Raw genomic sequence first — 13,040 nt, 5'->3', positions numbered from 1 at the left:
TTAAATATTATCAGAAGTAGGAGATCAACTGCTTTTACACCTAAGCAGCCTATAATAGGAGCCCTTGCCCTGATCCAACCAGGCATGTGAGCTCCTCCCCCTATATCCCGTTTAAGAGATCAATCTACCTGCTTTAAATATCAGCAGCAGTAGAAAAACAACTGCTTTTACATACAAGCAGCAGCGAGACCTACCGCAACCACCAAGAGCCCACAGACCCGATCCTGCCAGGAGTGTGAACTCCTCCCCCTGCAGTCCATTGGAGAGATCAATCTGCCTGCTTTTAAATATCAGCAGCAGTGGAGATCAACTGCTTTTACACCTAAGCAGCAACGAGACCAGCCACAACCACCGAGAGCACACAGACCCGATCCTACCAAGAGTGTGAACTCTTCCCCCCATGCAATCCGCTAAGAAGATCGACTGTCGGCTCCGGGCGGCTTTCCCGCAGAGGAGAGAATCCTGCATTCACCGTGGGCCTCATTTGGGGCAGCCTCCTTGGAGCGGCTGGGGCACGGGCAGTGTGTCTGGGAGGGAATGCATGGATGGGAGAACATTGCAGGGGAGGAGACATAGGCATCCTGGGACTGTCTGCCAAGTCTCTTCCCTGAAGAAGCCCTTTCTGGAAACGTCAATCGCTCCTCCTAAACTTACTTGCTCCACTTCATCACTGACGCTGAAACCGTGGATTGAAGACAAAGTTTTATTTTATTTTTCTTTCCAGCTTATGATTTATCTTTAATCTTATCTATTGTTTTGCCTTTGTTTTGTTCTATTTCTATCATTTAAATTTCTCCAGAATTCTACTGTTCAACAGCTCCCCCTTCTGCTTCTATTCCTTTCTCTCCTCTCTTCTACCTTCCAAAGTATTTAGATCAATGCTGTCTTGTTAAAATGTTTATTTTATTTTTATTTTTCCTCTAACTCTACTTTTCACTTCTCTATTACCCTCCAGGTACTTTAGTTAGATTGTGAGCCTTCGGGACAGTAAGGGAATTTTTCAAGTACCTTTCTTATTTCTAATCTTAATGTATATTTTCTGTAAACCGCTTAGAACCTAACGGATGTAGCGGTATATAAGAAATAAATTACATTACATTACTTTGCATTTGTCCACATTAAATTTCATCTGCCACTTGGATGCCTAGTATTTCAATTTCCTAAGGTCTGCCTGCAATTTTACAGTTTAGCGTCATCTGCCTTTATCCAAATCTGCACATTTAATCACCTCACTTGTCGTTCCAATTTCCAAATCTTTATAAATAAGTTAAATGCACCAGTCACAGTACAGACCTCTGCAGCACTCAACTGTTTAACCCAGTGTTCTTCAACCTTTTTACACCCGTGGACCGGCAGAAATAAAAGAATTATTTTGTGGACCGGCAAACTACTAAGACCGAAATAAAAAAACACATTTTCGCCCGTCTCCGCAAGCTCGGTCCCCACAAACCATCTGATCCCATCTGCACAAGCCTCAGTTATGATTTTATATTGAACGTATTTTATTAAAGTATAAAAAGAAACAATATTCTGTACAATTGTCATTTTATAAATATAAATATTCAGAGCAAGGACCAACAAAACCCCTGTCTCCCCTCCCCTTCACATATATCCCCTCTACTATCAAGAAAACTGAACAAGCCAAATTATTACAGAATGCTACACAGAAATATCATGCTAACAGAATACTGCAGTCACACATGATAGGAATAGTGTTAGGCTTTGCAGTCCCCAGTTATGTCTCTAGCAGGATATATATTTCAAATCTGATATATTGTAATGACAAAATAGAAATAAAATGATTTTTTTCTACCTTTTGTGGTCTCTGCTTTCATCTTCTTTCCACTCTTCCTTCCAGCGTCTGCCCGTTCCATCCACTGTCTGGCCTCTCCTCCTTCCATATGTATATGACTTCTTTCTATGCCCCTCTCTCCTTTCCATCCAGCCTGTGCCTCCTCTCTCCTTTTTACATCATTCATTCCAGCTTCACTGCTTTCTTCATTTTTATCTCTCCTACACCAGATCTAGCATATTTATCCCTCTCTCATTTCTCTGCTGACCCCCTTTCCAGCATCAATCTCTCTCTACTTTCTCATTCCTGTCTCTCCCATTTCCCTCCTCTAATCTCCCTGCCAGCTGTTTCCTTCCTTTTTTCCTTCTCCCTTCCCTCCTCCTCCCTATCCAACAGTAGCTCTCTTCCCATCCCTTTCCCTCTTCCCCTCCCAGCAGCATCTCTCTTTCTACCTCCAGGTGCAGTAGCAGCTCTCCCTTTATCCAGCAGCTTCCAACAGTGGCTTCCTCTCCTTCCAGCAGCTCTCAGTACTTGCCTGCAGCAGTGATTTCCTTAGGCAGCCTTGGGTCGTTGCTGCCTCTGAGGAAGGGGAAGTTGCCAAAGTGAATCACTGCCCTGGTAAGTACAGAGCTGCTAGGAGAGGAGACAGCCACTGTTGAAGGCTCCCTGCACATTCGCGACCCTCCCCCCCCCCCGGCAAAAACAGCTTTGCACCGCAGGCCCTGCCGCCCAAGACGAGCCGGAGGCCCCTATCCGCCGCATCCTGCACGTGGGCAGAATCTCAGCACAGACACTGCTGATGGCCCCAATCCACACGCAGCCCCCCACCGCACACGCTGACCATCTCCCTTCTAATTGCAGCTTCCCCGCGGCCCTCTTCGGCGACTCGGTCGGGGCAGCGATCAAGACAGGCTGCCGACATCGGGACCTTCCCTCTCTGAGTCCCGCCTATTTTGTTTCAACTTCCTGTTTCCGCATAGGCGAGACTCGGAGGGAATGGCTGACGTCAGCAGCCTGTCTTGATCGCCCGAGGCTGGGAGGAACAGAAGATTTCCCCGAACATCACCAGGGCAGGAAATTTAACAGCGTTCATCTCGCCAGTCCTGCGCGGACCGGCAGGAATTTTCAGCGGACCGGCACCGGTCCGCGGACCGGCGGTTGAAGAACTGTGGTTTAACCTCCTCCACTGAGAAAAATGACCATTTAACCCTATCCTCTGTTTTCTATCCAATAACCAATTCCTAATCCACAATTAAACTTTGCTACCTATCCCATGACTCTTTAATTTTCTCAGGAGCCTCTCTCTCATGAGCAACTTTGTCAAAAGCATTCTAAAAATATAGATATGCTACATCAACCAGCTCACCTTTATCCACACGTTTATTCATACCTCTCCCTCGGCTGAACCCATGCTGACTATCTCATTAAATCATGTTTGCCTACGTATTCCACAATTTTATTTTTCATAATTGTTTCCACCATTATGCCCGGCACTGAAGTCAGGCTTACCGGTCTGTAATTTCTCGGATCTCCCCTGGAACCCTTTAGAAAAAATCAGCGTAACATTGCCATCCTCCAATCTTCAGGTACTACAGATCACTAACAGCAGGTCAGCAATTTAATGTTTGAGGTTTTTTTAGTATCCTGGGATGTATACCATCTGGCCCAGGCAATTTATCACTTTTTAACTTGTTGATTTGGCTTAGTACATCTTCCAGATTCATCAAGATTTCTTTCAGTTCCTCTGCATCATCACCTTTGAAAACCATTTCTGGTTCAGGTAGATCTCTTAAATCTTCTTCCGTAAAGACCGAAACAAAGAATTCATTGAAGGGGATGATCTGATTGCACCGAGCACAGCATTTGAAGCCACTGGGAATCTTGGATGACATGGAAAGTAAAATAATCATGACTATATCAAATGACGCTATGGTGTAAAAAGAGGTACTCGCCTTAAAAAAAAAAAAAAGCAAGGTCTAAGAGGGCCTTGTGAGCCGCAAAAAAAAGAAAAAAGTTGGACAAATTACTAAAAAGCAAGAGAAGTACTCCAAAACAAAAGAAAAGTACCGCTACTGACACACTGAAAAATTCACAAAGAGAAAACAAGGTTGAGAGGAGCCTCTACAGATACATCCTCAACGCGAATGAAAAAATATTAATAGCCCTGAATTCGAAAGTCAAGACTCCCACGCATGTGGTGTGGATGCTGCTTTGAGCTTTTAAAGTAACATTACAATTAGCAATGTCCACATCAGTCTCCAAGGATGAGGCCTTCAACTTAACTGGAGTGCATTGCAATCAGAAAATAGCTGTGTGCCAGCTTCTGTTCAAACAGGGATTCGGTGAAACAGAATTTGTCCAGAAATGTCTAAATTTTTGCACACTAACAAGTTTCTACACATGCTATATTTTTGGATGTATAAAAAAAATCTAGCAGTTTTCTGGGAAAAGTGAACTAGTGTGTTGACTATATTTCAGATTGCCTATAAAAAGTTTTATAGAAGACCACACTCATTATATACTCTTGATAGGAGAACAGTTTTTATACTTGTTTATAAAATTATTTACATACCCTTATTTCCATATTTGGTATACAAAGTACCCCAATAAGAGACTGGATGCCAGAATTACCAGGCTTGCATAAGCTGATAATACCTGAAATAAAGCATAGAAAATACTGTCCATCACAAAGAAAACAAATATTTTTCCAATGCAATAATTATACTGTAGACTTAAATCAATCATGTTAGGCCACCACTTGTTGAATAGTACCCAAATAACTACAACTACTGTAAAAGGTGTTTATGCAGGTGATAAAGGCTGGCAAATAACCATCATAGCCAAAACAGAATTTATCATGCAGAGATGTCTTCTCCTTTTCTACTCCCAAATCTAGCCCACCTGAGGGTTTTACACCTATATGAATATAGCATTACTTGGTTCAGATTCATGCTGCAAGAGATGGCACAATCCCATATCTTAAACAAAAATCAAAAACTGTGGACTCGATGTTTTTGGTGAAAGATTAAGAATTTATTAATACATATAATAAAATCCCAATAAGGGGGCTGAAATCCAATGTATTGCAAACAGCGTAAATTATGAGTAGACAATGACCACAATCAATATAAAATGTAGACCCATGTAGGGTGGACCCAACGGCCTGTGTTTCAGCTAAAAAAAAACTTCTTTGAGGGTCCAACTTGAACTGACAGCAGTACAAATAAAAGTTGTAAACAAACACCGGATAAGAAATTGAAAAGTCACTTTTAAAAGTCAATAAAATCGTAACACGGTATGCCAAACACATCCATACTTATAGTTCCATATCTTGACAGTTTCTCAACATAGACAGGTACAAGATGGCTGGATGTCTATTTCCAAAATATCTAATCTAATCTAATATTTGTGCGTTGCACAAACCTAAACAGGCTCAAGGCAACCTGTAGTGGGACAAGGGTGTCTAGGGGCCTAGAGGGAGGGAAGGGGGAGAGAGGAGAAGAAAAGGAGAGGAAGGACCTAATCATACTCAGCAAAGGTACATGTGGAGATCATTTAGATATTAGTTATCAAAGAGTAGCGTTTTCAGTTTCCTTCGGAACAGGGCATGGTTGGGTTCTGTTCTATCCATAGCTCTCACAGATAAAAGTGCAACCTTTCTATCCAAGGAAACTGTTGGTTCTGGGTTTGAAGCCCTGGCAAAGAAACTCCTCAAGCCAGCTCAGAGATATCTCTAGTTAGAACATCTTTAAGGATGAACTGAGAAACTGACACTGATTCTCTCCTGCAGTCTTTGAATAGTTTTTCAAATCCACTAGAATTTTAAAGGTCTATTGTGCACAATTAACATGTTGCTGTGCTATAGGAATGATATGAACTATGGAAGACACCTATTCAATCTGGTTTTCAGCATGTCCAAAATTAATAAGCATGGGGTAGATGTGCATACAATGGAGAATGCAAATCTTCATCCACTAATGTACATGGACCAAGCTAATGTCTACTGACTCTGAATTACTTTTGCCCCAGAGACCACTTCATGTGTGTTTTGGTGGGGAGACAGCAAGATATCCCTCAGTCAAGTTGAACTGAATCCTTCCAAATTTAAATTGACATTTCAAGGACCAACTGAAATTGGTGCAAATAGCAACACTAATGATTACAACACCAGGGTAGAATTCTGTGTGACTGCTGCCAAACTCGCAGATACAGTATGCTACTGCAGCATTTTGCCCAAATGGGGAAATACATAATCCACAGATTCTACAAAATGCTGTGATGTCTTGACATTTTATAATGAATCAACCAGAAGTCAGGCCTACAGTACTTGAGGGAAGTATTTCTCTACAACAAATATGAAATATTTATTGTGAGCAGGATGCACATCTGAGTATGTATAATTCTTCCTGCTATTCAGAGGACAAAATCAGTTTGTTATTCGGAAGTAAAATTAAAGTGCCCAGGAAAGTAAATCCTGAAAGATCTAGAACAGAAAGGTATCCTTCAATTATTTTGGGGCACTTGAGATACCTGGATAAAAATCTATCTCCATCAATAGGACAAGCTCAAACACTGATTTGTGGGAGTGAGGATTTCCAACCTCAAGGGATCCCTATGCTGAGCAGGGTTGCCAGATGGCAAAAACAATTTCCAGCCCAACTCATGGCAAAAAGTAGCCCAACTTGTGTCAAAGTAGCCCAAACAATTGCTGCTTGAAACGCCTCTAATTTGCCATACAAATACAAACTGTTTATTTATACACTGCACATATCCCAAATAGACCATAATGGTGTACAAAAAACCAAAACTCAAATACAAAACAATCAGGAAAACCACAATAAAAACAAGCACTTAACGTAAAAATCCTTCCCAAAATTAAAAGCTCTTCAAACTTCTGGACATAACGTGCCGGATTCTGTATAGGACGCCCAGTCTCAGAAGCTGCCTAAGTAGCTTTAGAGAACTGCACATGGGCGTCCTATATAGAATCATGTCTGTAAGCCTGCCTAACCACCATGATTCTCTAACCTGTGTCCGTGTCACAAGAACTGGTTAGAGAATCAGGTGCCGCTGAGCTGATCGCAGCAAGGGAATCTCCCTGCTGCGATCAGCTTAGCAGCCGCTGCAGGGAAATCCCCCCCCCCCATGAAGACAAGTAGCAGGAGGGCAGTCCAGTCCCTCCTGCAGGAACCCCCAAAGCCCCGCCCCGCCCCACTCCACCCCCGAATGTCCGCGGCAGGAGTGTCCTATTCTGGGGGAAAATACATGAAATATATACATATAGAGAGGAAGAGAGTTTTTGTTTTGATTTTTTATCACAGGTGCTGCGGTAAAAGCTCCGACGCTCCTAGGAATTCTACAAGCATCGGAACTTTTACCGCAGTGGCTGGGTGATTTAAAAACAAAAACAAAAAACCCTAAAGCAGCTTTATAAAAGAGGGCCTAAATATTCAGACAGTTGGATGCTCTGAGGCAGACTAACTGCAAGACCTGAGGGATATTCCAAGCTGATCTGGGAGTTCTGGAGGAGGGAAAAAGTTGAAATGATGTCCACACAGGAAAAATCACAGTGCATATGATTACACCAAAGTGCACATATTCAGAATTGTAATGTAATGTAATGTAATTTATTTCTTATATACCGCTACATCCGTTAGGTTCTAAGCGGTTTACAAAAAATATACATTAAGATTAGAAATAAGAAAGGTACTTGAAAAATTCCCTTACTGTCCCGAAGGCTCACAATCTAACTAAAGTACCTGGAGGGTAATAGAGAAGTGAAAAGTAGAGTTAGAGGAAAAATAAAAATAAAATAAACATTTTAACAAGACAGCATTGATCTAAATACTTTGGAAGGTAGAAGAGAGGAGAGAAAGGAATAGAAGCAGAAGGGGGAGCTGTTGAACAGTAGAATTCTGGAGAAATTTAAATGATAGAAATAGAACAAAGAAAAAAGGCAAAACAATAGATAAGATTAAAGATAAATCATAAGCTGGAAAGAAAAATAAAATAAAACTTTGTCTTCAATCCACGGTTTCAGCGTCAGTGATGAAGTGGAGCAAGTAAGTTTAGGAGGAGCGATTGACGTTATTGTCATACTGCTTTCGTAACACAAATACCTGAAAATGTTAAAACCTATTTCCGTGATAGGAGGCTTTTCTTGCACGACCTGCAATCTCCTTTTTAGCCTAGTGATGTCATATGCCCTCTCCACTGGATCTTGCAGTGGACAATTCACGGGTCCCTGTTGACCTGATTCCACATGTGATGTCAGTGCAGAGGAGCAAGAAGCCAAGGGCTACTTTCTGATAGGGCGAGTGGTGGCAGGTGCTGGAATTTTACCTGCTGCTGCAGTGTTTCTGTCGGACTGGTCTCGAGATTGGTGAATTTTCATTGGTTCAGCTGGGGCACAATGGATCAATCACAAATGACCTCAGAGTTCCTAAGGTCATTTGTGATTGGTCCGTTGTGCTGCAGTAGAACCAATGAAAAAAATCAACAAACCTCGTTACCTGCCCAAAAGTGACTGCAGATGCACACCTCAAATGTTCATCAAAAGCAGAAAGCATCTCCTCTCCTCCTTTAACAATGGTTCCCAAAGCATGCGAGATGAAAGCGGGGCAGACCTGCAATTTTTGAGATCAAAGGAAGCTGAATGGATTCACTTTTGGCTAGTGTTAACAGTCCTTGACTCAGGAAGCAATGGCTATTCCTGGCTCTGTCATTCTCTCTCATCTTATTCCTGGGGCTGTTGCCACTTTCTTTGGACAGTCTGGCGACATTGGGGTATATACATAAGATGGCCATACGTCCCATTTTGAACGGACTGTCCTGTTTTTAGATCCCCTGTCCCCACACACAGCTTCGGGATGCAAAATGTCCCGTTTTCAGAGACAGCATCTCGAAGCTGTGCGCCGGGGACAACAGGACAGGTGATCGCTTCCCCTCCCTCCCTTCTGCATCAAAGCCAGCCTCCCTCCTTCCAGCGCCAATTCAACCCCCCCCTACTACTTGCCGCCCAGAAAAGGAAGGTGTAGGCAACGACCCACAAGCCTTCTTCCTGACATCAATTCTGACGTTGGAGAGGAAGTTCCGGACCAGCTATGCAGCAATTGGCTGGCACCAGGACCTTCCTTTTCTGCGCGGCAAGCAGTGGCAGACCGGGTGGTGGTCGGGGAGTGGGGGGTTGAATCGGTGGTAGACCAGGCTTCAGGAGCGGGAGGGAGGAAGACAGGCTGGCTGGCTTCGGGGGAGGGGGTGGGACAAAGACTGGAAGGCAGTGAAGGGGACATAGGAAGGAGGGAGGAAGGAAGGAGAGAAAGAGGCAGAGAAAAGGGGGGGAGTTGTAAGCAGAAGAAAGACTCGAGAGAGAAAAGCCTGGACCAAAGGGGAAAGACAGGAGGTCAGATGCAGGACTATGGGAGGTGCAGACAGAGGAGGAGAGACCCTAAGGAAGAGCAGAGAGAGGCAAGATCATAACAGAGGAGGGAGAGAGAGGGAAACCTGGAACAAAAGTACAAAGGAGAACTGACTGGATCTGGGGGCACTAAGGACATAGGAAGGAGGCACTGGGGACACTCAGGACATGGGAAGGGGCACTAAGGACATAGGAAGGAGGCACGGGGGGCACTAAGGACATGGGAAGGGGCATTAAGGACATAGGAAGGTGGCACTGGGGGGGCACTAAGGACATAGGAAGGGGCACTAAGGACATAGGAAGGAGGCACTGGGGGGCACTAAGGACATAGGAAGGAGGCACTGGGGCACTAAGGACATAGGAAGGAAGAAGGGAGGGAATAGAAAGGGACAATTGTTGGGCCTGAGTGCAGAAAGAAAGAAAGGATGCACAGTCAGAAGGAAACGCAACCAGACTCAGGAAATAACCAGACAGCAAAGGAAGGAAAAATGATTTTTTATTTTCAATTTAGTAATCAAAATGTGTTTGTTTTGAGAATTTATATCTGTTGTCTATATTTTGCACTATATTTGTCTATTTTTCTATAGATACTGAGGTGCCATTGCATATTTTAAAGTCATCTGCCTTGACATCTTTGAAACCCCCCAAATATAAATGACAATTAACATTTTCTCTGCATATAATAATAATAATTTTATTTCTTATATACTGCTATACCCTAAGTTCTAAGCGGTTTACAATGAGGGTTGGGCCGAGAGAGAGTGCAGTGTTAACAGCAGGAGACATATGTTTACAACAAGATAAATGTAATGTAATTGTAATGTAATTTATTTCTTATATACCGCTACATCCGTTAGGTTCTAAGCGGTTTACAGAAAATATACATTAAGATTAGAAATAAGAAAGGTACTTGAAAAATTCCCTTACTGTCCCGAAGGCTCACAATCTAACTAAAGTACCTGGAGGGTAATAGAGAAGTGAAAAGTAGAGTTAGAGGAAAAATAAAAATAAAATAAACATTTTAACAAGACAGCATTGATCTAAATACTTTGGAAGGTAGAATAGAGAAGAGAAAGGAATAGAAGCAGAAGGGGAACCGTTGAACAGTAGAATTCTGGAGAAATTTAAATGATAGAAATAGAACAAAACAAAGACAAAAGGCAAAACAATAGATAAGATTAAAGATAAATCATAAGGAATGAAAACTCATAGTTCAATCTATGAGTCCAATAGTCTGATATGAGGAATGGTGGTTGAATTTGAAAGACCAGCGTCTTATAGGCATTTCCACATATCACCGATGTCAGATCTTCAGCTTGCCAGCGAGTGGGCTCCCAGGATGAAGATGGGAAAAACGTCCCAGCACCCAGATAGGGAAGATATTTCGGTAGGAAGTATAGCTGATTGCACAACTCTTGTTAAAAACGCCAGAAACATTTTCCTGAGGCCAGTCTCCATTTGGTAGTTGCCTGTCAATCAGAACTTGAATTCCTCTTTCCAGCACATGAACATTAGAGAATCGGACAGCCATGAGGCCCAGCAGTGCCCAACAAGTGTTATGTATTTGTGATTTTTTGCTCTGGACATATTGCCTCTGCTCACAGGATTCAAAGTCCTCACCCCATCCTCCATCCTTCATCTGCTTGGACAACATGAATTGACATGCCTTTACCACTTCTTCACATGCCTCCCCATCTCGGTAGATATGCCCCATACAGGCAAAAGCTTCCAGTCCAAACCATGTTCCATAAGTAAAGCAAACACCCCAGCTCCCTTCCCATGATCCATCAGTGTGCTGTACCCTGCGGCAATATTCAAGACCATTCTGTAGTGTTTCTCTGATTTCCTGGGTTCTGTGTTTTGGAAAGTGGTCCTGGAAATGTTTTAGTGCTTGCATCACTGCTGATGTGCATTCCACATACGTATAATCAATCATTATATTCCCAAATATGTTTGAAACAAGATATAAGCTAAGTATTGGAACCAGGAATTTGAGATACATAAGAGAACTCGTTGGGGGAGCTTGCAAGAAGGTACAGGCAAAGAGTGTTTTTTTAATTTTATAGTTATTATTATGAATAAGATATTATGTGTACATGAAAAATGAATGGAGGAAATTGGGGGTGGGGCTAGGGCAGGATTGGGGGCAGGACTGACAATTAATAGATGTCCCATTTTGATGAAAAAAATAAATGGTCAAGTTATGTAAACATAGAAAACCAGAAACTAGGCCTCTGGACAATGTCACAAGATGTGCAAAGGATGGAGGAAGAGATTTCTCTCAGGACCTGATATTTTGGGGACATGACAGCACATTCCAAAAGTCTCCTTTACATATACAGTACCTCCTAACTCTTGAAACCATGATATCAGCAATAATGCACCTATTCCTTCAGCGAAGCATTTGACCTGTTTCTTCACAGATGTACAACTTTGACAGTAACATTACCTATGAATAAATTTTGGCTTTTTATACCAGACCTCAATTTATCTTAACACAAAAAAACCAAAGAGGATAAAAAATAAACAAAAGTTTATCACCGATTCATTCACTTGTAAGTCAAACCCGCTTTTAAGAATGAAAACATACCTGCCCATGATCGGAATGCTGCCACTATTCCCATTTTGCTAGCTAGGAATCGTGCTTCTCTGTCCTCCCTGTCATTTAATGAAGAGCATTTATTAAAATACTAAAAAAGTTACAATGCTATCACAACAAAAAGAGCTTTAATTATAGTTATTGTAAAACAACTACAGAAAGAAACTGAAAAACAGAAATATTTTAGCTATTATTCATCTTGTTATCAAGGTACAGCAGGCAGATATTCTCACATATAGGTACATTATCTACAGAGCTCCAGTATGGACACTTCAAAAGGGCATCGCCACTTTAAAATTTTTAGGAAGTTTGAGATAGCCCGAACTGCACATGTGCAAGTGCCTTCCCGCCCAACATAGGCGCACGGCTTCTCAGTTCGTTAAGCAAGCTAAGAAGCCAGCCAGGGGAGGTGGATGAGTTGTGAGAATATCTGCCTGCGGTCCCTGGATAACATCTGATACGGTAAGTAACTGTCCTTTATCCCAGGACAAGCAGGCAGCATATTCTCACATGTGGGTGACCTCCTAGCTAACCAGAATGGGATGGAGGGAGAGTTGGCCTCCAAAGAAACAAACACTTGTTGCCTCACAGGAAAATAAGATACAGTGGTACCTCGGTTTACGAGTGCATCGGTTTGCGAGTGTTTTGCAAGACGAGCAAAACATTCGCAAAATCGGCGCCTCGGAAACAGAGCGCGCCTCAATTTGCAAGCGCCCCCCCCCCCCCTGCGAACCAGCACCCTCTCCCCCACGATCCGGCACACCCCCCCCTCCGCCATTGGGCACCCCCCCCGCCACGACCTGAGGTCCCCCCCAACCCACCCAAACCCTCTTCTTACTTTGGTGTAGCCTCCGCACCGGCACCAGCATGTCCTGTGCATTGGTGCCGGTGCTCGAAGATCTGCCTCCTTTGCTGGGCCTTGAGCATGTGTGCATGCTCAAGGCCTGAGAGTTCACGTCAAACGTGAACTCTCACATCGAACGTGAACTCTCAGGCCTTGAGCATGCGCACATGCTCAAGGCCCAGCACAGGAGGCAGATCTTCGAGCACCGGCACCAACGCACAGGACATGCTGGTGCCGGTGCAGAGGCTACACCAAAGTAAGAAGAGGGTTCGGGTGGGTTGGGGGGACCACAGGTCGCGGCGGGGGGTGCCGGATCGCAGGGGGGAGGGTGCCGGTTCGCGGGGAGGCCTTCGGGGGGAGCAATGCTGGTACTCGTGAGGGGGGAGCA

At 43.3% G+C, this 13,040-nt stretch overlaps 1 protein-coding gene across 5 annotated transcripts in view; it reads right to left on the bottom strand.

Moving 5' to 3' along the window:
- Positions 1–13,040, bottom strand: part of RICTOR (RPTOR independent companion of MTOR complex 2) — a 607,299-nt gene that overhangs the window by 419,943 nt on the left and 174,316 nt on the right. For all 5 annotated transcript variants that reach the window (XM_033932568.1, XM_033932543.1, XM_033932533.1 and 2 more), the window contains 2 exons: positions 11,800–11,867; positions 4,365–4,447 (listed from right to left, as the gene is read on the bottom strand). In XM_033932568.1, the coding sequence (XP_033788459.1) occupies positions 4,365–4,447; positions 11,800–11,867 (151 nt within the window). The remainder of the gene's footprint in view (positions 1–4,364; positions 4,448–11,799; positions 11,868–13,040) is intronic.

This window comes from Geotrypetes seraphini, chromosome 1, assembly GCF_902459505.1.
Source record: "Geotrypetes seraphini chromosome 1, aGeoSer1.1, whole genome shotgun sequence".
NCBI classification, from domain to species: domain Eukaryota; kingdom Metazoa; phylum Chordata; class Amphibia; order Gymnophiona; family Dermophiidae; genus Geotrypetes; species Geotrypetes seraphini.
The sequence above is the reverse complement of the archived record's forward strand: the minus strand, read 5'-3'. Positions and strand labels throughout refer to the sequence as shown.